The sequence below is a fragment of the Cervus canadensis genome, chromosome 14 (assembly GCF_019320065.1).
Source record: "Cervus canadensis isolate Bull #8, Minnesota chromosome 14, ASM1932006v1, whole genome shotgun sequence".
Classification (NCBI taxonomy): domain Eukaryota; kingdom Metazoa; phylum Chordata; class Mammalia; order Artiodactyla; family Cervidae; genus Cervus; species Cervus canadensis.
Window position 1 is genome coordinate 42,819,587 of NC_057399.1, and position 27,165 is coordinate 42,846,751.

The 27,165-nt window shown below is 35.2% G+C and overlaps 1 protein-coding gene across 1 annotated transcript in view; it reads left to right on the forward strand.

Annotated features, from left to right (window-relative positions):
• The window catches only part of CCDC171 (coiled-coil domain containing 171), a 322,272-nt gene that overhangs the window by 139,447 nt on the left and 155,660 nt on the right, over positions 1–27,165 (forward strand). Inside the window, 3 exon segments of the mRNA XM_043486967.1 lie at positions 10,246–10,472; positions 10,967–11,149; positions 14,456–14,641. Of these exon segments, the coding sequence (XP_043342902.1) occupies positions 10,246–10,472; positions 10,967–11,149; positions 14,456–14,641 (596 nt within the window).

Below are 27,165 nucleotides of genomic sequence, written 5' to 3' on the forward strand. Positions count from 1 at the left end.
CTGTTATACCGTGGAGGCAACATGGTGTAGGGTTAAGTATGTAGGGTTAAGTATGTATTCTTCCTGATTTTGAGTACTGACTCATGCTCACCAAGTGACATGGGCAAGTTGTTGAAACCCTCTGTTGTCGTTTCTTTACTTGTAAAGTTGAAATAGGATTACTTTTCTCAGAATTGTTTAGAGGACTAAATGAGTTAATTTGTAAAGCACTTACTTGTCTTTGTTTTCTATTTTACTAACTTTTCTTAGTTCAAATATTGGTCTTTATTTAGATTTATTGCATTAATGAAATAATAATGAAATTTCATAAAAATGTAAATTTCAGTTGAAAATACATTAGTTTATCTTAAAATTTCAAGGCCATTTACACATCCCTTACAGTTCCAATTGTTAAAACATGGTTTTGTTATAAATTCGTATACATATAAGGATTAAGAAAACATTTCTCTCTCTCAATCCACTCACCCTTCCTTCCTCCCTTCCATCTCTTGGAGTTCCCACCCACTCATCCATCCACTAACGGACTGATAAGTGATATAAATGATATCATAGGCTGCATGCTTTTTAATGTCTTCATTTAAAAATTATTTTGAAACAGCCTCGGACTTATGGAAAAGTTGCAGGTACACAACAAAGAATTATATTGGCTGACTGGTTTGCAAGCAAGTTGCTCACATGCTATTCCATTATTTATTTCTGGTAATATTCTTCTAGAGAGTGATTGTGATATCTGGGTAATATATATCAGTTGGACGTTCCATCATCTGTTTAACCAGTTTACAGTAGGATGTTTTCATCCTAGGCCAGGTATCAAGAATATCAGTTCAGCTTTGATTTGTAATTGATTTTTTGTCCCTTGAATCATCTGATACTGTGAGTTGTACCTTGATTCTTTCAGCCAAGTGGGAAACTGAAATGGTAGAATCTTGGGAAAGTCTACTTAGGACATGTGAAAATTCGGAAATCAAAGAGAATATTTCTTAGAACTCTTTTTCTTCTCTGTTCCCTCTTTATTTTTCTTTTTGAAGAACGTGCTAAAAATTTAAATCATATTGTTAGGACTATGTATTGATGGCCTCACTGTCACTTTTTTATTTACAGTATTGTGTTAGTTTCTGGTACATAGCAAAGTGATTCATATATATATACACACACGCACATATATACTCTTTCATATTCTTTTTTTTTTTAGTGTTTATTATAGAATATTGAGTATAGTTCTCTGTGCTATAAAGTAGATCTTCGTTGTTTCTCTCTTTTATATATATAGTAGTTCATATCTGGGTTTCCCTGGTAGTTCAGTTGGTACAGAAAACCACCTGTAATGCTGGAGACCTGGGTTTGATCCCTGGATTGGGAAGATCCCCTGGAGAAGGGAACAGCTACCCACTCTAGTATTCTGGCCTGGAGAATTCTCTGGACAGATAGTCCATGGGGTCGCAAAGAATCGGACATGATTGATATCTGCTTATCCAAAACTCCTAGTTTATCCCTCCCCCTTCCCCTTTACTAACCATAAGTTTGTTTTCTATGTCAATGAGTCTGTTTCTGTTTTGCAAATAAGTTCATTTGTATCATATTTTAGATTCCACATATAAGCGATATCATATATTTGAGTTTCTGACTTACTTAGTATGGCAGTCTCTAGCTCCTTTCCTGTTGTGGCAAATGGCATTACTTCATTCATTTTTCACTTGTTTTCTTTTTAGCTCCAGGAAAGCTAGTACCTGTATGGCAATACCAAGTAGTAACCTCTAATATATTAAGTAGTAGCTATTGCTTCTCCTGTTATCTTTGTTCAAAGCTTAAATATATCAGTACAATACTCTTTTAGAAATTTAGGTGCTTATCTTTTTTAGAGTGAGTTCTGAATTAAACTATTAACTATTTGGGAGAGAAAATTAAACATGTTGGATATATAATAGAATATTGATTAGGAACCTGGATTCTAAATTTGAATCTGGGTTCCACTGCTTACTACATGTGTGCCATTGGGAAAATCATTTCATCCTTTTTCATTCCCACTATCTGTATCTGTAAAATTTGGCCAAGGAAAGTTCCTAGCTCATAGTTATTTGGAGTCAATGCATCTTTCCAAGTCCCTTGTATATATCATTTTCCAATAAATGTCATTTTATCTCTTTTGTGTATGCTGATGTCTCAGTGGAACCTGTATACCTTTTCATGAAGCTGCAAGTTCAACAACAGTGACCTGAATTCACTACTCAGAAAGTGAAGTGGTTGCTAAGGGTAGTTGGCCCTGCTGCCTTCTTAAACTTTGACAGCGTATTTATAGGCAGTGGGCAAAGACCCCGATTTCCATGTTGTCTCTGTAAATACTGGACAGGTGGCAACCTTCTTGCCTTCATTAAAGTGTTTGCCCACTTGAGATAAATTACCTCTTCCAGGTATCCAAATGGTGTGCCTGCAAGAGATCATTTACCTCAAACAGGGGAGAATGTTACTTCCACTGAAGAGCTAGGATATCAATCATTATAGGAATGGACTGAAGAACCCTATAGATAGCTCAACTTTTTATGTAACTTGTTCAGACTGAATTTCTCAACATAGAAACAAATGTGCTGATTTGCTCTGAAATATCTCTGAATAAATACAGGTGTAGCTGATGATGAATAGAATGTTCATGCATTTTGTTATACATTTCAATTGTAAGTGAATCTTAATTATATAGAATATAGATGACTCAGATATACATGCCCCTGCTATTACTACTCACAACTCTCTTTTGTTGTATACTTTAAGTTAACTTTGTAGAGGTCATAGCAGCTCTTCCACTCAAAACTCAGAAATCTAGGCTGTATTTGGCACAACATTGAGGTTTCACATTAGGAAGTTCAAAGCGGCAAGTAAAGATATTTGTATTAGCAAGTAGTTTTTGGTTTATATTTTAAAACTTAAAGACTTTATTGAATCCTAACAAAGAGTACAGAGAGACGTGTCACTCGAAGTGTGGCCGTGGACCAGCACCCTCAGCATTAACAGTGATATGCTAGAAGTGCAATGTCATGCCAGAATCTGCGTTCTAAAAAGATGGTCTATATACACAGTAAAGTGTGAGAAGAAGTAATTTACAGAATTTTGTTATACATCTAATGTCATTCATATCTCAGACAAGTACAGTCTGACCAGGGATCATTTTTAACTCTGGAGCTACGAGTGTCTCCTTTGAAGGAAACCACATTTAACTTACCGACTTGTATTTTGTGGCTTTAAAAATGATTATGTTTGCCTTTTCCCATATTTTTCAAACATTTTGAGAATTTTCAAGCATACAGAAAATTTGAAAGGATTTTATGATGAACAGCTATTTTGTTTTCTTAAGTTAAAATTTATTTGCCTGTCATTTTTAAGAACACTTTTGAATAAATAATTGATTTTTGGAAGTGTTCGTGACCATGTCAAATTCCAGTGTCACATGTCCATAGAGTATATTTACTAGTTAAAATAATTTACAAGGTCAAAATTATTTTAAGAAACATATATGAAGCTTTAACATATTTGCAACTTACAGATCGTTCGTGGAAACTTTTAGGAACCATAGAAAATTTGATTGAATATCCAGATACTCTCTAACAAAGCAGCACAATTGTTTTTTTGAGTTTTTGTAAAAGAACAAAAGAAAAAATTTCCTCTCAGATATATTCTAAAGTAATACATGTGTGTTAAAAATATTTTTAACCCCGACCTTGCTCCAGAGAAAAGTTATGGCAGCTTACAGGTGTTTATAAAATATCACTTTAAGTAAAGATAGCTTCTATAACCCCTCTCTGAGAGTATGATTATTATTTGTGTGTAATTCTTTCAAGATCTATTTCAGTATGACCAGATCATCCTATGTACCATTTTTGTTGTTTGTTTTTCATCACTTATTTTCAATGACTAATAATCGTATAATCTCATTGGCTGTTGTAAGGGTTTAGATGAGTTATTGCATGCTGGCGGTGCTTGGTTTGTCATGTGTCTTTGTATCAACAGCAGTAGTAGTCTTCATTTCTTACTTTATGAATCAGCTCTTTAGCTTGGTGTACAAAACCCTTCTTGATCTGATTCTCATTTTTTGTATAGTTTCACCTCTCTGCACTCTCATTCATAAACCTACAGTTCAGCTAAACTGAGTTGCTTGCTGTTCCCCAGATATAGGATGCTCTGTTATGTCTCCAAACATACAGAGCAAACTATTTTTTTTTTTTGCTACTAGACCCTAAGAGGAATTTATTACATGTATTATCATATTGGAGATATTGAATAACATCACAGTTTATATCTTTAAAAGCTGCTTCGTGAAGATACAGAAGTTTTTTTCTTGCTAGTGTTACTTATACTCATCTTCAGTGAAAACTGAGAGCATACTATAGTAGTTTTTAGAGTGGAGTAGTCCAGGTATGTAGCTTCCTTATTGTCTAAGCTGATGGAAAAGTAGAGGCTCAAGGATGCAGATTTATGATTGAGTAGTATATTTATTAGATAAGGTGTGTCAGTCGCTCAGTCATGTCTTACTCTTTGCGATCCCATGGACTATAGCCCACCATCCTCCTCTGTCCACAGAATTCCAGAATACTGCAGTGGGTAGCCATTCCATTCTTCCAGGGGATCTTCCCGATACAGGGACTGAACCTGAGTCTCCTGAATTGCGCACAGATTCTTTAATCTGGGGTTCACAGAACCTTTCTCAAAATGGTCCATGGATAGAATTCAGAGGGGGAGTATTGATGGACATGAATGAAAAATAATTACATCTTGGTTTACTAACCATTCATGAATTTCAACATTTCCTCCAGTTATGCATGGTGATGACAGACTGTGATAATATTAACAGCAGGGTGACTTAGTTACTAATTAAAATCACAGCTATTTAAAAATTATAATATAGTTGTTACAACTATCTCTAGATATTGTTTATGCTCATCTTCTGGTGATCAGTAATAGATTATCCCACACATGGTTTGTTATCAGTCTTCTATGTATAGCTGGACACTGATGCAGGGCAGCTGACCGCATCTCAGGACAGCCCTACACCTAGTAGTTGTTCATCCATCCAGTGGAGCGTCTGTGATCTTCATTCTATGTTGCTTTCCAGTACTCCCTAAGTAAAAAATTCTGTTACTTCTTTGAAAGAGCAACCTGTAAGTACCTGGAAACAGTTCAGAACTCTTTCAAAAGTGTTAAGTTCTTTCTGTCTTTATAGCATCTAATGCGAATCGTAGATTCACAATCTTTTTAACTTTTTGATATAAATCTATTGAATACATTGACTTAGCCAAAGATGAACTCACTGAATTTTGAACAAAAACTTTCCACAATAGATTTTTTAAAAATTTTCATTTAAGTATAGTTGATTTACAGTGTTATATTAGTTTCAGATTTATAGCAAATAGCTTCAGTTATACATATATATATTATTTTCAGATTTCTTTCCTTATAGATTATTACAAAATACTGAGTATAGTTCCTTGTGCTATACAGTTAGTTACTGTTGGTTATCTATTTTATATATAGTAGTGTATACATATTAAGAATTTGAAAGCCTTGGTGTATTCTAATATTTTTTGAGAAACACCTACCTCTGACTTGTAAAGTGAACTATAGGAACTTTAATTACATTTGTAGCAGTATATACTGTGGGTTAGGATTTTCATCACTTCTAAATATTAAAAAAAAATTGACGTGAGCCTGACATGTTTAATGCCTTCATAAAGATCATCTCATAGGTCAAGGTTCTTAGTGTGGCTAAGCAACAACTTTCACATGCTAATTTAAAAATATTAATTCTAATTAGTTTGATATATTAATTTTAAATATATAATGCACATAATATTTATAACTTTATATAATATTTATAATATGTATTTATAAATATATAAAACTCATAAATATATTTATATTTAAATATATAAATTATATTTAAATATATAAACTTATATATTTATATTTATAATATATTTATATATTTAAAATATATTATCTTATATTTAATATGTTCAGTTCAGTTCAGTCACTCAGTTGTGTCTGACTCTCTGCGACCCCACGTACTGCAGCACGCCAGGCTTCCCTGTCCATCACCAACTCCCGGAGTCTACTCAAACTCATGTCCATTGCATTTGTAATGCCATCCAACCATCTCATCCTCTGTCGTCCCCTTCTCCTCCCACCTTCAGTCATTCCCAGCATCAGGATCTTTTCCAATGTGTCAGTTCTTTGCATAAGGTGACCAAAGTATTGGAGTTTCAGCTTCAGCATCAGTCCTTCCAATGAATATTCAGGACTGATTTCCTTTAGGATTGACAGGTTGGATCTCATGAACCTTAAAATTGTTTGATAACTGCATTTTAATAAAATTTGCTTTCATTGTAATTCTATATATTTTGAATTAACATGTTTAAAAGTATTATTATAAGAAGGGGATCTGTAGGTTTTATCAGGCTACCAAAGGTGTATATGGGACAAACATGACCAATAACCCCCTGCTTTTGATAATCATTCCCCTCAATAGCATCTGTCTAAGTCAAGGTATGTTTTTGAGTACTCCTGTTATTGGTCATTTATATCTATAGTATTATTTATAAATAACACTTATAGAAACAAGAGCTACTGATTTTTAATCAGTGTTATAGATCCCATCTCCACATTGCTTAGCACAGTATCTTCATACATATGAGTTGCTCTATCGCTGGCTCTTTAATGATTGAATGAAGAAGGCAGTTATACAGTGCTTTTTTTTTTTTAAAGCTTTATTTATTTTAGTTGCACCCTGTGGCATATGGGCTCTTAGTTCTTCAACCAGGGATCAAACCTGTACCCCATGCAGTGGAAGTGTGGAGTCTTAACCACTGGACCACTGGGGAAGTCCCAGTATACAGTGCTTTTTAAAATATTTGTGTTATTTCTGTAAAAGTGTTTATGCATGGTATAAAAACTTGACACAATATAGAAACTTGCACAGAAGAAAAAAAATCACCCAAAAGGCTACCCCTATCATTCTTAACACTTTAATGATTTCTACAAATCTTCCAGACATGTTTATAAACATATATACACACCAAACATGCAGTTTTATATGAGGAAATCATATAATCATGTCTCATTATATTTTTCTACTCACTGGATAATAGATTTCTTTCTATGTCAGTAAGATAAGTGTACTTCATTATTTATATCTGATCACATACTACTCCAGAATTCTTGCCTGGAGAATTCCATGAACAGGAGTCTGGTGGGCTACAGTCCATGGGGGTCACAAAGAGTTGAACATGACTCAGCGACTAACACTTTCACTTTTCCCTTATTCTGTTGTTCATATGTATATAGTTGACTCTGAGAATTCCCTATTGATGGATATTGACATTTTTTTCATATTTTTTATTATTTTAAGTAATATTATAATAAACGATGCTGTGATTAGCATATTCGTACATAAAAGCATTTTATACTTGTGCAATTATTGCCTTGGCGAAGTCCTAAGAAATGAGTTTGCATATTTTACATTTGGAAATTATAGTCAGTCTTCCTTTCATAAAAGTTTCTTTGCATTACACTTCCATGAACAGTACTTAGAATTCTGATTTTCACATTGTATCTTTGGCACACAAAGTTTTGACAGTCTTTTTCATCTTTATCAATTTGAAAGAGGAAAGAAAGCTCTATATTATTCCTTATTTATAATTTTGATTGTTAGGTTGCATATCTTTTCATTTGTTCTATACCCATTCATATTCTTTTACAAATTAACTCATTATGTTCATATGTGGGGGTGTGTGTTTGTTTCATATAGAATTATAAGAACTCCTTGTATATCATGCAGATTAGCATTAAGACTACTGATCGAAACAATTCTCTATGAATTTGTTTTGAGGATATTAACCTTAGTCATGCAATATTGCCCCTTCTATTGGAAAAGGTAATTTCAGAACATAGAGTCCTCTTCTTTCTTGAATTAGGGGAAAAATGATTAACAAATGTATTTAGTGTAAACAAGAATTTGTTAAATGTAACAAGTCAAACGTTTTAAGCAGTCTAGACAGGTTTAGACATAAGGAATTTCAGTGACTTTATTTCTGTATCATTACACAAATAGTTCTACAACTATGTCACTAGAGGATTTTTTTGTTTCTTCACTTGTTTAATATTGAATTAATTGTACTCTATACTGTATGATGTGAAGTAAATTGTAAAAACACTTCTTATTCATCAAAGCATAAATTACTTAATATGCTTTCTGTAATTCATCGAAAGTAGCAGTTAGAAACTTGGAGTGTATGCCTCTTTCCTGCTTCTTAAAAATTCAAAAGAATGCCTTGTGAAATTATTTTGCCACTTCATTTCACCTCTCAGAGTGGTTAGTGTCTATACAACACATTGCTGTGGTATAGGAAAAAAAGTGCTACCATTCATTAAAATTTAATTATAGTTGATTTTTCTTCTAAAGGATAAAAGGTATATTACCTCTGTATTCCTGAAAATTTCTTATAACAATGAGCCTTTATCCCATCTATTTAGAAAGAATAACTTTTGACATACTATAAAAGCTAATGTTAATCATCTTCTCTTGGTATCATTGAATGCATTCTTGTATTCAACATTATTGCAGCTACTATAGAAGCAAAAAGAAATATAAGTTAATCCAACAAACCTGTTAAAAATACTTATATGTGCTAGACTGGCACTGTAAAGACAAAAAAAGTTTACCTGATGAAAATAATCAAGGAGTTGCAAGCTTGCTGGAGAAACAGGGAGTACATATATAGACATCAGAATTGATGTGTTATATTGAATGTTATAACAAATAAATTTTACTGTTTATTCAATCATTTAACCTGTTAAATACATCCTGTAGTTTTGTAACTCTTTACAGTGTTCTGCATTATATGTTTATTCTATATAAACCTACTAAATTTTTTTATTCATGATTTATTTAAGGAATCTGTTATGAAAAGAACTGTGTATTGCAATTATACTTTGTGCCTTCTGTCCATGGGCTTCTCAGAGAACATATTTATGACAGAGGACATATTTTAAATTTACTTTTCCTTATATTCTTAGAAGCCAAAGCATCAATAGCTGAAAGAAATCAGTTCTACATGGAGGATGTTTTATCCATGTAGATGTTTTATAAGAGTTTTGTACTTTTATCCAATAAACAATTTCTAGTTTACGTGTAACTTCTGAGCAGTGTGGTTCTCTGGTTCTAACTGCTGCATAAACTTAGAAATTAATCTTTCCTTTCGTAAACTAAGGAATAAAGAAAGAAAACAGGCTCAAGTTTTTGAGCAGAGGGCTTCCGTGAGATGACAGTTTCTGACAGAAAACCACGGATGGATCAGCTTCTCAGTCAGTGCTACTCTCAGTGTCCACCATGTGTGTTCTTAGAATCATGAAACACTTTTCTCTTGGAGAAAACTGGCCAAACACTCTTTTTGCTCTTCTGATGTGTCGACAAGATTTAAATTAACTCCCAACAGCAGAGGAGCTTGAAATGTAGAGTGGTATACTACTTTATTTAAACAGTCTCTTCATGTTCGTCATTTTACATGGATAGTATCGTAAGACAAGTAATGACAGATGAAGACCCGCCTAGCAGAGGGAAAACTAAATTACATGACTTTTATTAAGGCCTAAATAAACCTATTAACCATTATCTGGAATACCAATTAGTAGAAAGAACACTGACAATTTTATTTATCAACATTAAACACAATTATTAATTACAGACCTGATGAATCTAGCAGCTAGCAGGCCATGTTGGATATGCTGGGACCTTAAGTCCATTATATGAGAGGAATGATTACCAAAATCCTCTGGGAAAATGAGTAATTGTAGTTGTAAAATTTTAATTGCCTTGGAATAAGACAAATTGTATTTTCTTTTCTGATAATATAAATAGTGTGACATTAAGGTAATAAGCTTCAGTAGCTATAAATAGAAAATGAATTTGTTAGGTTTTAAAAGAAAAGATTGATGATGACTTTTTAGTGTCATAGTGTTCAGTATGAAGGAATACTGTAAATACATGCAGATTTTCTTTAGATACATTATTTAGTAGGTGGGCTGTTTCCTACTCAGTGAAAATTAGTATCGGAGGGAGCTTCTTGGCTTCTTGGATGGATTGCTATCAGTTAATAGGAATTATATAATTGAGAAAATATTTTCATTATGTTGTGATTGCAGTATTGTGAAATGAACATGCGACAAGTCCCGTTTTTCTGTGCCTGTTTTCTTTTTCTTTTGAAGATCCAAATTCCAGAATTTGTGGACATTTGCTTATAGGGGCAGCCAAGAATTCTTTTGCAAAACTCATGGATAAAATCAGTCTGGCAATGGACAGTATACCTTTGCACAGCAACAGGAGTGTGACATATGTAGAAAAAGACTCCCTGGTTCAGAGGCTGGCCCGGGGACTTCATAAAGTAAACACATTGGCCCTGAAATACGGTCTGCAAGGCCATGTGCCCATTTTGGTATGTATGCAGTTTCATTGAATAGGGATTTTAGAACTTGTAAATTTAATTCAAAGTCAAGTTTATATGTAGCTTAAATTAGTTGTACACAAGTGTGTGCAAATTCTTTTAGATTTCATGTAATCATTTAATATGATAAATGAAAGCACCTCCAAATAAGTGTCAATAATATCAAAATACAAATGTTCTGGAATGAGTTCTGAATTTACTGTTCTCTGTAAGTATACTGCAACAGAATTGTGTAAGAAGTAATTGATTATTACATTTTCTAGTCACCTAGATTATTTCTTTCCTTCAGTTGCTCATTTCATGTAAGGCAAGTTATTGATCACGTAAAAAATAAAGCTTTCACTTAAACAAGTTTTAGTAAGAGCTGGTATTGTTCTCTGTGTATCCCAGGTTACATTTAATTTGGTAAAATGTATGGTCATTGCTGTGGACTTCTTAGAAAATCTGTAGTTACTTCTTGTAAAATTGCTCTTGTTTGACAACAGAAAAGCACAGCATCATTACAGAAGCAAATATTTGGATTTACACAAAGGCTGCATGCAGCAGAAGTGGAGCGTCGCTCACTGCGCTTAGAGGTCACAGAACTGAAACGGAATGTGAATGAAATGAAGAAGGAGCTTGACAAAGCCCAGGGTCTCCAAATGCAATTAAATGAATTTAAGCAGTCTGTAAGTATATATGATTTTTAAAGCCATTGCTTCGGTAAGCGCTTCTCTGATATTAAATATATATTGTATACATATAATATATATATAAAATGTCAGAGAGCAAATGTATGTTTGCTTTTATTAATTTTTTATATTTTTCAGATAAATTAGTCCCCTCAATAGAACTTCTTTAGAACACTTCCCTTCTAAAATGCCCTAACAGTACACTTCAAACTTGCTAAGTGACTGGAACTTAAATGTTCTCATCACAAAATGAAGTAATTATGTGACTTGATAGAGTAGCTAATGCTGCAGTGGTAATTGTTTTGCAGTTTAGAAGTGTTTCAAATCAATGTCGTACATCCTAAACTTAAGCAATGTTATATGCTAATTAAATAAAAAGCACAGAATCATTAGAATCATCTCAGTAAAGAAAACTGAAAAAAAAAAGTTACATCAGATGCTTAAAGGAGTACTGATTGTCTGTCAGCAGAGCTCATAGCCCTGTTAAAACGTGACTGTGACTGAAACATAGGAAATGATACTTCTGTAGCAAATAAACTTTAGTTGAATAACTTGTTTGCAGAAAATGCAAAGAACATGCACCAAGAAATGTTTAGTGTGAATTACTTTCACTGAAGTGTACAAATAAAAATAGGATTAATTGAAGTAATAATTGAAGGAATGAGATAAATAATTTTTCTATTTGACATACAATTATGTAGTATAACATTGTGATGATTTCTAACATTTTGTGATCAATTTACTATCATGTATCAGGTACTGACCCTAACTGATTCATTTAGTCCTCTCATGTCAACAATAGTTCAATAGTACTTTTATCCTTTTTTTTTTTAAACAGGTGAACGATGTAGGATACAGAACAGCTAAGTAACTTGCTCTGAGTCACACAGTTAGTATGTGGAAATTATGGGATTTGAAGCTCATAATTCTGACTCTAAAACTCAGACTTTAAACTACTTCACTATAGTGGTTAATGTTCATATCTAGCTATATTAATAACGGATTATTATATTAAAAAGTATAAATGGCAACATGATGTTATTTTCCTCTTAAAAAATTGGGGAATGTGTCTCAAATCATCATCTTTGATTTAATTCAGTCCAAGTGGGTAGGAGGCAAACAATAGTTTCTTCAGCTTAGGCTAAAATTGTAACCTAAAGGGATACATCCTGCCTGCCGAAAGTGTTTCAGTACTTGTATTATTTTGGAATACCATGTTCATCTACTGACACTTGTTCTTTAAAAGCTAACTCCCATTGTTTCTTTTTTAGATTTTCTTAGCTCCATACAACTGCTTCCACACACTATCTCTTTCTTACTCTGCATGGCTATACTTGTTTGACCCTATTTATTCATGGAAGAGTGAAACAGAATTGAGCCAATCTCTGGGAGGGATACGTGGACAAGAGAGGGGCTAAAGTTAGCTCAGTTTTTAGGTAAAGGAGGCATTTTGGAGGAATGGGAAGAAGTCCTGCAAAATAATGAAGACTGTCATTTATAGAGGCCAAGTGGAGTGTAAAGAACAGAATGTTCTGATGGCAAGAAGCAATAATTTAAAACAGTGTGACAAGTAAATGGTTGAAGTACAAAAATATTTTTTCACAAGACCCAGAGAATAGGGAATAGAGGAATGTTAGAAAGTTGACACTTTAAATTCTTTTCAACTGAACAATGGAAGTTATCAGTATTAAATAGGTGTATATATGCAGTGTGATTAAGAGACCTGCATGGTTTCTTTCAGTTTTCTACATATTTCTCAGGTTACCCATCATTTGTGAAACATTTCTGTTCTTTGTACTTCAGGATTACGATGTCTCTTGCCATTTGTTGTAACTAGTTTTCATTTGTTTACATGTTGTGCACAAGAGATAATGCAAGTATGTCCTGCCCTCAATTCCATACCCCTTAAGGGATGACCTCTGTCTAGACCTGTCAGTGATTCCAGAGCAGTCATAAGATTGTAAATGCTGTATTGTATATTACAGTGCAGATTTTTATTGGCCGGTGTTTATAATGAATTCATCTTCTTTTATTCAACAGATACCTACTGAATGCCAGACTCTCCTTTGTGTGGTGGGTGGGCAAGCTAAAGGAGGTCTGTGCCCCTTGGAGCTCAGGTCCTTAAATGTGTGGTTGGTGGAAGGTTGTGGACAGGCAATAAAAAAGTAAATAACTATATGAGATGAATTTAGATAATGATACTGGTGTTGAAGAAAATACAAGCAGATGGTTTGATAATGTGAGTAGTGGTGGGAGTCAGAGAGGTATGGTGTGGTAAGGACTCTTCCCAAGAGAGGGTAGTTTGACCAGGGAAACCTGAATGGTAGCATAAAATGAACACAGACTTTTTTTTTGAACATAGACTTTTAGGTAATATTTTAAAAGCATAGGAACTTGTTAAAAGCTTTAATTTTCACAATCATTATCTTTATAAAAAGTGCTCTTGTATCCAGATTTAAACCGAGCGTTATGGATTTACTTAAAACTTTGAAATGCCTGTTGTTGTTCAGTTGCTAAGTCATATCTCTTTGTGACCCCATGGACTGCAGCACCCCAGGCTTCTCTGTCCTTCACTATCTCCCAGAGTTTGGTGATGCTATCCAACCATCTCATCCTCTGTTGCCCGCTTCTCCTCCTGCCCTCAATCTTTCCCAGCATCAGGGTCTTTTGCAATGAGCTGGCTCTTTGCATTAGGTGGCCCAAGTATTGGGGCTTCAGCTTCGGCATCAGTTCTTACTGAAATTTTATTGGACTAAAAATGATAACTTTGGCAGTATAGTTGTTGTGCTTTAAAAACCTGAGTGATGCTGTGGGAGAAGGCGAGGGTCGGATGTTTCGAGAGAACAGCATCGAAACATGTATATCATCTAGGGTGAAACAGATCACCAGCCCAGGCTGGATGCATGAGACAAGTGCTCGGGCCTGGTGCACTGGGAAGACCCAGAGGAATCGGGTGGAGAGGGAGGTGGGAGGGGGGATCGGGATGGGGAATGCTTGTAAATCCATGGCTGATTCATGTCAATGTATGACAAAAAGCACTACAATATTGTAAAATAATTAGCCTCCAACTAATAAAAATAAATGAAAAAATAAATAAATAAATAAAATGAAAAAAAAAAAAAAAAACCCTGAGTGATGGTTTTTATCTTGATTTAGGAAATTAAGAAAAATGAATTGTACTTTTGTCATGTGTCAGACATTTAGAGATGTTTGTATTCTCCTTATGTTAGGAAACAGAGTACTGAATATTAAATAAACAATACTGCAGTTAACTTATGGTTAAATGTTTTTTCTTTTTTTCAGAAATTGATCACCCATGAGAAGTTTGAAAGTGCATGTGAAGAACTGAATAACGCATTACTTCGGGAACAGCAGGCTCAGATGCTACTGAATGAGCAGGCACAGCAACTACAGGAATTGAATTATAGACTTGAATTACATTCCAGTGAGGAAGCTGACAAAAACCAAACTCTTGGAGAAGCTGTTAAGGTAGGAAAACACCCCTTGCAGGAGTCCCTTCCTTCCGGAATCACGTATATCTCTTGAATAGGGAAGTGATCCCAAGATACAAAATTTTATTCTATGTGAGCTTATAAGGATGAAATGAGACGTGGCTTTGGGACTTTAATTCCAAACTTGTATTGAAAATGTAGAAGTAGACTTTGTTAGTTGGGAACGAAGTAGAGTTTTTTTTCCAGTAATAATTTTATTCTTTAATTTATCTTCCTTATTTTCTCCTTTCTTTAGTTCTTTTTCTTGTTTTATGCCCTCCAAACATTGAAAATCCATGTGTCTTTTGGATTTGAAAGGTTTTGAGTCTCTCTGAATCTTATATTAAGGCTGTGTTTGAGGAGATTAGAAAGAGTTGTTCTCCTTGTCATTTGTTGGTGGGAAAGGTGTTTAGAAGGGAAAAAAGTTGTTTTACTAAAATAATTGTCACTTGGAAAACTTCATTAATGGGTTTAGAACTGTTATATTTCTTGGAAATGTTACCTGTAAATTGTAATAGAATTTTAGTTTATGATTATATTATTTGTGAAATTTTCACTAGTGAGATTATATACACTGGAATAGAACAACTAATTCCAGGAAAACCAACATAATGTAACACAGCCTACACAGTAGGTATTATATATCATAATCATACCTAAATACAGTAAGCAACTCAGAGTGGGTGTATAATTAATTATAAAATTAATATATTTTTATTCTAACAGTTAACTACTAATATGAATGCTAAAAATAAAATAGGCAAAATTTGTTGAGAACTCACAATCCTTAATGGGATTATTCTCATTTTGTAGATAAGAAAACTGAGATACAAGGAGACACATAATTTGCACAATGATTAGTAAGTTATAGACCTAGGGATTCAGATTTTGCATCCATCTTCCTTACATTGACTGTATTACTGATAGGCAGCATACTCATGCTAGGCTCTGTACTGTGGTCTCTATATTGTGGTCTCTTTTTTTAAAATTTTTTATATTGTGGTCTCTGAATCATTTTGTTTCATTCTTAAACTACCTCCTGTGAAATTGGTACTGTTATTGTTACCATCTTTTTGATGAAATTGAAAGAGTTCAGTGGACTTGCTCAGGATCTCCTGGCCCATAAATATTGAAACTGGTAGTTTTTTTAAAAAAATTATTAAAAATCATTAACCTAATTTCAGTTCCCTATTCTTTATATTTTTTTCTTTTTTGCCATTATAAGTAATTCTAAGATAAGCAAGCCTGCAGCTAAATCTTCTTACACATATTGTGATTATTTCCTTAGTATTAATTCCTAGGTAAAGAATTACCAGGTCTACAATGACATATTGGAGAAGGAAATGGCAACTTACTCCAGGATTCTTGCTTGGAGAATTCCATGGACAGAGCAGCCTGGTGGGCTACAGTCCATGGGATTGCAAAGAGTTGGACATGACTGAGTGACTAACACACACACACACAATGACATATATTTTAAATTGTAAATATTATCAATTGGCTTACAGCAAACTTTTAACATTCTCTCCTAAAATGAATGTAAATTTCACTTTTTACTCAAGCTGGCTGTTACTGATACTGTTAAAGCATTTTTTTGTCAATTTGATCAATGTAACATTGTTACTAGAATTATATTTCTTTAATTACTCATCAAGTTGAATGTTTTTATAAGTATATTGGCCACTTAACAACATTTTTATGTTCTATATCCCATTAATAGATAAAGTGATTAGCCATGCTTTGAAAAAGCATTTAACTCATATTGGAACCTTTTCTTTTTGAAATAGCTTATAATTATATGATTATAATTATATACTATACTATAATTGTATACTATACCTTATATAATTTATATATATTTATACCTTATATATCTATAATTTATATTTATACCTTATATACTATACCTTATATAATTTATAATTATAATTTATATTTTAATATTATATATATTATTAATTATATAATTATATTAATTATACTATAATTTATATTTTTATATATTATGAATTGTATAAGGTATAAACATATATAAATTATATAAGGTAGCGTATCTTCCAGCAGGTAAAAAGCTGTTGATATTAATTTCTTTAAAATACTGGTAGCTTAAATATTAGGAGGAGAAGGGGACGACCGAGGATAAGATGGCTGGATGGAATCACCGACTCGATGGACATGAGTTTGGGTGAACTCCGGGAGTCAGTGATGGACAGGGAGGCCTGGTGTGCTGTGATTCATGGGGTCACAAAGAGTCGGACACGACTGAGCGACTGAACTGAACTGAACTGAACTGAAGTATTATTGTCAGGAGTGGAGAATTGTTTAATTACCGTCTCTTAATTAGAACTAGCAGGTGGTAATGTGAAAATGCTCTCTTGTGGGAGGCAGAATGGTTCAGTGGAAAAAGTGCTGGCCTTGGAACAAGTATTTTCAATTTCAAATCCCAGTACTGTCACTTTGGCAAATAATTTAGGCTTTTTGAGCCTCAGTTTCCTCTTCTGCAAAATTATGGATAATGATACTAAAGTTATGGAATTTTTATGAGAATTAAGATACTGTTTGAAAAGTAAGTTTATGCTTGATAAATATTCATTTGTGCTTTCCAATAACACTTAAATAGGTTTTTTGTGTGTCCTGTATATAAAACTTCTTTTAAAAAATAAACTATTGCTGCTGCTTCTTTATAAAAACAAAATAAGACCATGAATAGAAGATATGGAAAATACAGAAAACAAGTCACTCATAACTTACCATCTAATAACACCACTGTTTACATTTTGCCATTTTGTTTATTATAGAAAGAAAAATGATTAAAGTTTTTATAAATCATACTTTGGGCTTGGTGCTCAGAATGGCCTTCCTTCATGATACAGCTAGATTTGGGATAAAATACTTTATTATAGCAGTGCACTAAAGAGTAATGGAAATCTCCCGGGACAAATACCAAACTCCAACAAAGCCCAGAGGGCAGAAATCAGAGTTGGCAGTGTGAATGGTTTCTGGGCTTACCCTGCAGGTAGATTCCAAAACTAGTGCTGAAAAGAAAGTTAGCAAGTCCTGTCCGACTCTTGCGATCCCATGAACTGTTAGCCTGCCAGGCTCCTCTGTCCATGGGATTCTCTAGACAAGAATACTGGAGTGGATTGCCATTTCCTTCTTCCCTAGTGCTGGAAATAGGAGACAAAGATTTAGACTCCCACAAGCAGCTGGACTGTGAATCCTTGATTCCCACATTAAGGAATTGCCTAATAACCTGAATGGGATAATCTCAGGTCAGTAATGTCTAAGTAGAAACCGAGATAAAACTTCCTCTAGAAGAAAGCTTGCCTAATTTAGTTTTTTTCAAGAGCTTCCACAGACTAAACTCAACCAAGTAACTGGCTCTTAAATAAATAGATACATTAGTCTTACTCTCAGCCACATTGCTAAATAACTTTGTAAATTCTATTAATACTTTGTCTGTACTTCCCAGAAAGAATTTCTATGTAGTGTGTGTTAGTCACTCAGTCATATTTGACTCTGTGACTTCATGGACTGTGGCCTGCTAGGCTTCTCTGTCTGTGGGATTCTCCAGGCGAGATTACTGGAGTGGGTTGCCATTTCCTTCTCCAGGTGATCTTCTAAACCCAGGGATCGAACCTGGGTCTCCTGCATTGCAGGCAGATTCTTGACCATCTGAGCCACCAGGGAAGTCCCAATACTTTATCTGTACTTTCCAGAAAGGATTTTCTATGTAGATCATCATATTATTTGTTCTGTAGTACCAGTTTTGTTTCTCTGTTCCAAACTTTAATCCTTTATTTTCTCTTCCTTACTGCAATGGCTGGGATACAATGTTGAGGAGAAATAAAGGCAATTTTAAGAATTATTTCTTAAATTTCTTCATTAAGAAGTAAGTTTGATATAAGTTGCTATGAATTGCTCTAAGTTGATAATCCTTATCAGGTTAAAGGAGTTACCTTCCTAGATCATGGATAATTTTAAAAATCATGAATGGACGTTGGATATTATGAATATATTTTATGCATCTGTGGAGTGCAATGTTGGTTGATTGATTTAATCACTAAGTTGTGTCTGACTCTTGTGACCCCATGGACTGTGCTCTGCCAGGATCTCTGACCCTGGGATTTCCCAGGCAATAATACTGGAGTGGGTTGCCATTTCCTTCTCAGGGGATGGTGGGGTGGAGGGAGGGTCTTCCTGACCCAGGGATCGAACCTTGGTCACCTACACTGCAGGTGGATTCTTAACTGATTGAGCCACCAGGGAAGCCTGCGATAGTCATGATTTTTCTCTGTTACTCTCTTAGCAAGTTGAAATATATCAGGAATTGGCAAACTCTGGCCTACAGCCTGTGTTTGTATAGTTTGTGAGCTGTGAATTGCTTTTACCTGTTTAAAGGTTCATAAACGATGAAAAATTAAACAAAACCAAAGAAGAATAAGTGAGAGACTATATGTGGCATACAGAGGCTAAAGTATTTCTTGTGTACTGACCCCTGAATTACATTAAGTATTCTAATGTTAAAACAGCCTTGCATTCCTGAGGTAAACGCAAGTTGGTTGTGATGATTTTTTTTTTAACTACTTTGCTACACTCAGTTTAAGGTTTTTAACCTAGGACTTTTCAGTCTTTGTGCCGTGATCATGATCACCTTGTAATTTTTCTCTCTCATACTGTCCTTTACACTTTTTGGTATCAGGGCTTCACTATCTTGAAAGGTTTCTTACTCCAAACATCTGGAGTAGAAACTTTTGGATAGAATATAACAAATGAATTATGGGATATATAACCAAGCTTAAAACAAAGTGAGAAAAATGTTCACATACTGGAAATAAAGAAGATATCCAAAAGCAAATGGTAAGAGGAGGTGAAGTCTAAATGGCTCATTGGGATGTGCAAACCTAGCTGGAGACTGAGGTTGATAGTCATAGTGTTAGGGAAACCTAGGCTTCAAGCCCTGTGGACTAAAAAAGAGCTACCCACGAGAACCATAGGGTCTGGAGAGGCTGCCCTTCTAGGAAAATGCAGCCTGGAAAGCCCCTTCCTACTAGCTACAGGGAATTTGATTTTTACTCTGGATATGACTTCCCTGGTGGCTCAGATGTTAAAGAATTTGCCTGCAATGCAGGAGACCCAGGTTCAATCCCTGGATTAGGAAGATCCCCTGGAGAAGGGAATGGCAACCCACTCCAGTATTCTTGCTTGGGAAAATCCCATGGTCAGAGGAGCCTGACAGGCTACAGTCCATGGAGTTACAAAGAGTTGGACATGACTGAGAGACTCACACTTCACTTCTGGATGTGGGGTAGCAGAGAAGTCACAAAGAAACTAGTATCCCAGGCTGGATGTAGGGTCTTAGTATATCCTACTTTTATGTCCAAGGACTATTTAACTGAGGAATTATCTTTAAAATGGTCCAATTCTTGTAGAACCAGTGTGATGTTTTAGAAGTAAGCAAAATATTCAGCAAGGATACTTCTGTAACTCACAGAACATACAAAAGACTTTTATGGAAAATTCAGCATTACAAACCACGTAAAGAAATGAGTTGTATATCAAATGAGAAAATTTACATCTGAGGTTGTAGAAATACTTAAAGTATTGACAGATGTTTAAGTGTTTTTTAAATGCTTTTAGAAGTAAGATATGGGTAAATATAAGGCAAGAAATGAAAATATAGTCATTGAAATTAAAAACTCAGCAAATGATTTGAACATTGGGGAAAAGATACTAGTGGATTAAAAGTTAGTTGAGGAAAAAATATGCATGGTTCAGTGTATTTTGACAAATGTATACATATGTGTAAGTACCACCAGAGTCAAGACAATAGAAATTTTTTATCCCCCAAATTTCTGTTGTACTCTTTTGCACTCAATTCCCTTTTTTTTAAACACTCTTCCTGCTATAGCCTGGCAGCCACGTACCAGTATCACTCTAGATTAGATTTGTTTTTTACTAGAGCTTAACATAAATGGAGTCAGACAGTACGTATTCTTTGTGTCTGACTCCTTTCATTTGATGTAACATTTTGAAATTCATCTGTGTTGTTTCTTTGTACTGTTGAGTAGTATTCCATTATGTGGGTATACAGCAATTTATTTATCCATTCTTCTATTGATAGGCATTTAGTTTGTTTTCATTTAGGGCCATTATGAATAAAGCTGCTAAGAACATTCCTGTACAAATGCCTATGTGGATACATGTTTTGACTACTCCTGGGTAATACCCAGGAGTGGAAATTCTGGGTCATATCATAAGAGTACATTTAAAATTTTAAGAAATTGCCAAGGTCTTTTTCCAAAGAGGCTGCATGAGTTTGCATTTCCAATGACCTTGGACTATGAGTTCCATTGGCTTCATACCCTGGTGAATACTTGGCACTGTCAGTCTTTTTCTCTGTTCTTGTGAGTGTGTAGTGGTATCTTTCTTGATTTGATTTTGCATTTCACTGATGACTAATGATGTTAAGCATCTTTTAGTATACTTATTATAAGTAGTCATTCATATGTCTTCTTTGGGGCCTCCCTGATGGCTCAGATGGTAAACAATCTACTTGTAATGCAGGAGGCCCCGGTTTGATCCCTGGGTCACGTAGTCCCCCTGGAGAAGGAAATGGCAACTCACTCCAGTATTCTTGCCTGGAGAATTCCATGAACAGAGGAGTCTGGCAGGCTACAGTCCATGGGGTCCCAAAGGAATGTCTTCTTTGTGAAATATATGTTCAGAACATTTGATATTATAAGCTTTGGGGTTTTTGTTTTCTTATTCCATTCCAAAGTAGAATTCTTTCTGTTTTCTGTATACACGTCCTCTGTTGGATGCATATTGAGAATATTATCTTCCATTCTGTGATTTGCCTTTTCATTTTCTTAACAGTGTCGTTCAAGTAGAAGTTGTTTTAAATTTTGAAAAATTTTTAATGTTACGGTTAATTTTTGTCTTTTACCTAAGAAATGTTTCCTTCTGTGATGCAGAAAGACTTTTGCCTTTATTTTCCTTTAGCCAATTCATGCTCTAAGCTTTTACTTTTAGGTCTATGATTCACTGTGAGTTAATTCTTATATATGATTTCATGTAAGAGCTGAATAGATGTTGGGTTGTTCCAGTGCCCACATATTTACCATAATTGAACTTTATTTCCTTTTTATAAGTCTTACATTTTCATCTAGTATTATTTTACTTCTGCTTTAAGAACTTTCTTTAGCATTTTGTACAGTGGATGTGTTTGTTATTGGAAAGTATAAGGGTAGCCATAAGGGGACCCTCAGTCTGAGAACCTCTGGTGTAAAGTTCTTGAGACGACCTGGGAAAGATAAGGGCCAGAGTAAAGTGGAGGATTGGCTTTAAATAGGAGGGACACTCCCTATTATATATGTAGAAAAAGAGTATTAGATGAGGGCATTAGAGGGTAAACTTTCTCATTGATGTTTCTTTTTTCCTTGTGGAGGAGGCAGATTCATACCTATTGAATAAAGGGAATTTGGAGGAGGAGAATAGTTGAAGAGCAGAGAAGATTTGAAATAGTTATTGTAAAGGGTAGGGAGATAAATCAACAACAGAAATATGACCAATGTGCTAGGTAAAAATATAATTGGAGGGCTCCTTTGAGACTGATCATTAGGTTAAACAGTAAATGGGAAAGGATATTTGTTTGATATCATAAATCAGGATACCTGAATCAGTGCTTTTGGATGCAGAACAAATTATGGGATAAAAGGTTCAGAGTTTGAGTATGGAATGGGATTAAGTAGAGGACATGAAGAGGGGTGAAGAAAAAAATGAGAGATCATATTTATAGATGTGTTGCCCATATTATCTTTCAAGTTACCCAAATCTGTAGAGTAGATATTGGAGTGAGATAAAAGCTATGAACCAGTTGCATACAGCAGAGAATCAGCATAAATGTATTATCAGTGTGTAGTATTTCCAGTGTATGTAATTGAGTCCAGCATTAGAGCTGTACTGACATGGTAGCCGCTAGCCACATGTATCTACTTAAATTAATTAAAATTAAGAATTCAGTTCCTCAGTCACTCTATCTGCATTTCGAGTATGGAGTAGCCTCCTGTGTCTAGCGGCTGCCGTATTAGCAGCACGGATACAGAAAGCACCTATGACAGAAAGATCTATTGGACAGCGCTTGGTGTGGAGGACAGGTGCGTCTGGGCCTGTCACAGACCCAGTAGACATGGAAATGGACACTTCACTGTAATATTCTTTCCTTTAGGCAGAAACATTTTAGAGCCAAACAGCTTAGGAAAGATAAGCTCTATTGCCGATTGAATTAATAGTACTACTTTAATAGTTGTAAACTCTCTAAGAACTCTGAAGTCAGTGAAGGGAGCATACTCTGAAGATAGAAACTATAGTTAAATAATAACACATCTCTCTCTTATTGGGAATTATAGACAAATGAATATGGGAAACAGTATGGAAAAAAGCAAATTAAAGATTTGTTTATTTTTTCCTTATTCCCCAGTCCCTTCCTGAGATATTTTATATTGTTGACCTGGCCTATAGTACCTTTAGTGCTACTACCCTTCTGAGCAAGTTTTCTAGGTAACCTTTATATAATATGGGTAGTCTGTAAAATAACAAAAGCTACATTTCTAATGTATTTTTTTTCAATGACTGAGTAAGCTTTTGTTTAAATATAGTAACTACTTAAATGAAGCATTTTATCCAGGATCCTGCCTTATGCGTTTTTATGTGTAATAGAACGCAGATTCTGGTTATTGGTAGACTGTTGGTATTAATGGAGTAGGTGAAAGAATGATTGACAGAAAACATTGTTACTTCAATGAGAGAGCTGACCTGTGGTTACAATACTTTAAGACCTAGTACAGAAAAGTGTACCTTAAAATGGGTTGCTGCTGTGACAGTACCTAAAGGATGAGGCACTGGCAGAGAGGTCAGGAAGTTTGTGGTGTGGAAATTGGTATCAGGAGTGGAAAGATGGAAATTCAGGTAAGCCGTGGCAAAACATTTGATAAAGCTACACTTGTGATAATTTAGGAAGCTAACTTCCCCTGTAGTTCTAGGGAAGGTGGTTGATGTATGTTGGCTTCGACATTCTGCTTTGAACAAGGTATTATAAGAAAGAAGGGAACTCAGGAAAGAATTATTTGGCTTATGAATATAAATGAAAGGGCAGAGAGAGAGAGAGAGTCAAAATCTGGGGCCAAAAGGAGCTGGTATGACTCAAGCCCATGGCAAAGAAAATTGGGGTATGCGTTCTTACTCTAACCTGCTATCTTAGATGGCTTCAAGATAACCACCGTTAAGTTCAGGTGAGCTTCCCTGGTAGCTCAGCTGGTAAAGAATCTGCCTGCAATGGGAGACCCAGGTTTGATTCCTGGGTTGGGAAGATCCCCTGGAGGAGGGCATGGCAACCCACTCCAGTAGTCTTGCCTGGAGAATCCCCATGGATGGAGGAGCCTGGCGGGCTGTGGTCCATGGGGTGGCAAAGAGTTGGACATGACTGAGTGACTAAGCGCAACACAGCCCACACACTATACCAGTGGGCACCACTGGAAGACCTCACCACTGGTGAGGATCATCTCCAAGAAAGAACCTTGTATTTATTGGTGCATGGCACTGACTAGAAGTAAACAAGTTAAAAACTTACCAAGTGTTGCCGAGACTAAAATTGTTGTTCAGTCACTAATTCATATCTGACTCTGCAGCACTATGGACAGGAGCAGAGCAGGCTTCCCTGTCCCGCACCATCTCCCGGGGTTTGCTCACATTCATGTCCATTGAGTTGTGATGCCATTCAGCCATTTCATCCTCTCTCACCCTCTTTTCCTCTTGCCCTCAATACTTCCCGGCATCAGGGTCTTTTCCAATGAGACAGCTCTTCACATCAGGTGGCCAAAATATTGGAGCTTCAGCTTCAGCATCAGTCCTTCCAATGAATACTCAGGGTTGATTTCCTTTAGGATTGACTAGTTTGATCTCCTTATACTCTAGGGGAATCTCGACTAAAATAATCTTTTACTCTTTGAGTCTTAAACAATAAAGCTTAAATGGTCTATTCATATATCATTTTAATTGATGCACAGAATTCCATACTGTAAATAAGTTGCATTTATTTAGTTATTCATCTATGATGAGCATTAGATTTGTATCAGTTTTTAAGATATTATAGATTTGAAGAAGAAGGCTGAATTCCTGGCAAGGCCATGATAGATCTAGTTCTGGTACATACCCTAAACTCAATAAATTTTTTATTGAATTTAGTCACATGGTAGAACTACTATTTGCATCTGCATATACAGTGGAATAATTGGTCTGTATAATTCATTTTAGGATAGGGACCTGTGATTTGCAGTTTCAATGAATGGAAGGCCTTGAGAATGCCGTGGTATTGGCATTTGTGCTATTCCTCTGCACTTGAGGTATTCCTTTGAAAAAGGATAATATTCCTAGTGTTAATCAATTCTGTCAATTACAGAGAAATATTGAAAAACAAAGCATCTGAAATAGCCCATTGGTCTCCCCAAATAATACTGATACCTGTAACTGGTCCCAACCTGGTCAGTATTATTTGGGGAGACCAATGGGCTATTTCAGATGCTTTGTTTGTCAATATTTCTCTGTAACTGATAGAACTGATTAGGAAAATGGAAGGCCTTGAGAATGCTATGGTATTGGCATTTGTGGTATTCCTCTTTGCACTTGAGGTATTCCTTTATTCACGGCAGATCCCTCATATACTAGCTCCTTTGTCTGACCCAACTCCTGTTCCTGTGTGCCCTTCATCCTCACGTTCCATCCTCTGCTGACTCCGGCTGCCCTGTTTCCTCTCTCAGAGCTGAGCAGCCTCACAGGGTCTCCAGGCTTGTGCCTCTTCCCCGCACCCTGTTTCATCCTCTGCCTTCTTGCAGCTGTTTTGCCTTTACCTTGTTCATGTCTCTTTTTTAGCAGAAAATGAACTCTGTGCTTTATTATTTTCCTATCTCAAAACTTAATTATGCTTACACTCTGGCTAGGAAAGAAGTAAGAAGAAAAAAGGGTATGCTTTTCAGATTTCACAGGAAATAATTGGCGAAGATATTTTGGAGTAATTGTGGCAAAAGGTCACATTTTATGAATATTTGCCTTCTTTTTATTTAATAGTAGCCTAACCTTTATAGTATTAATATTATTTGCAATACTCTGCAGTTACAGAATGTGAATGTTGCAATGAAGTCATTTATTTACTTAATTTTGAATAAATAGCCAAATTTTCTCTAGTAATCTTTTACACAAAAGAGCCCTCAAATTAATTTACTTTAAAAAATTTAAACATTTTTTAGTTGATGAACCATGATTATAATAATAATTAACATCTATCATGTAACCATTTTCATAAAGTAGGATTATTAGCATCATTACTTAATTTAAAAGTCTTATCATTTTTAACTTTAATCCCATATATGTATTTTTTATCTTTCTAATGACTTATACCATTGAGACCTATAGGGTAGTCAATTATATTTCAAGGTCAGAGAAAAAAGAATTAAGAAAACAAAAGCTCTCAGATAATTTTTTAAAAAATAATAATTTAGCAGAAGACTCAGGCTAGAGGCTAGAAGATTGACAAAGATTTTTTTCCCCATTTATGTTAGTCTGGGCACAACAGAAAAATGCATATAAAATAAAATACATTTTCTTTTAAATTTATTGTGATATTTTCCTTTTTTTCAAAGTATAGATTCTCATATATAATTTTAAGACACTTTTTTCCATGTATATTTGTCCTTTATGAATAGTAATTATCATGCTTCTTCATGCATGTTCTGTCACTTTGTTTGTATCTGACTCTTTGCAATCTTATGGACCATGGCCCTTCAGGTTCCTATGTCCATGGATTCTCCAGGCGAGAATCCTGGAGTGGGTTGCCATTTCCTTCTCCAGGGGATCTTCCCAACCCAGGGATTGAACCCATGTCTCTTACATCTCCTGCATTGGCAGGTGAGTTCTTTACCTCTAGTGTCACCTGAGAAGCCCATTATGCTTCTTGTTTTGTTTTTTTTTTCTTGTTACTTTTCTCAGTCACTCAGTCATGTCCAACTTTTTGCAACCCCATGGACTGTAGCATGCCAGGCTTCCCTGTCCTTCACCATCTCCCAGAGTTTGCTCAAATTCGTGTCCATCAAGTTGGTGATGCCATCCAACCATCTCATCCACTGTTGTCCTCTTCTCCTCCTGGCTTCAGTCTTTCCCAGTTTCAGGGTCTTTTCCAGTCAGTTGGCTCTTTGCATCAGGGGGCCAAAGTATTGAAGCTTTAGCTTCAGCATCAGTCCTTCCAATGAATATTCAAGACTGATTTCCTTTAGAATTGGCTGGTTTGATCTATTGCAGTCCACGGGACTCTCAAGAGTCTTCTCCAACACCACAGCTCAAAAGCATCAATTCTTTGGTGCTCAGCCTTCTTTATGCTCCAACTCTCACATCCATACATGACTGCTGGAAAAACCATAGTTTTGACTGTACAGACCTTTGTCGGCAAAGTAATGTCTCTGCTTTTTAATA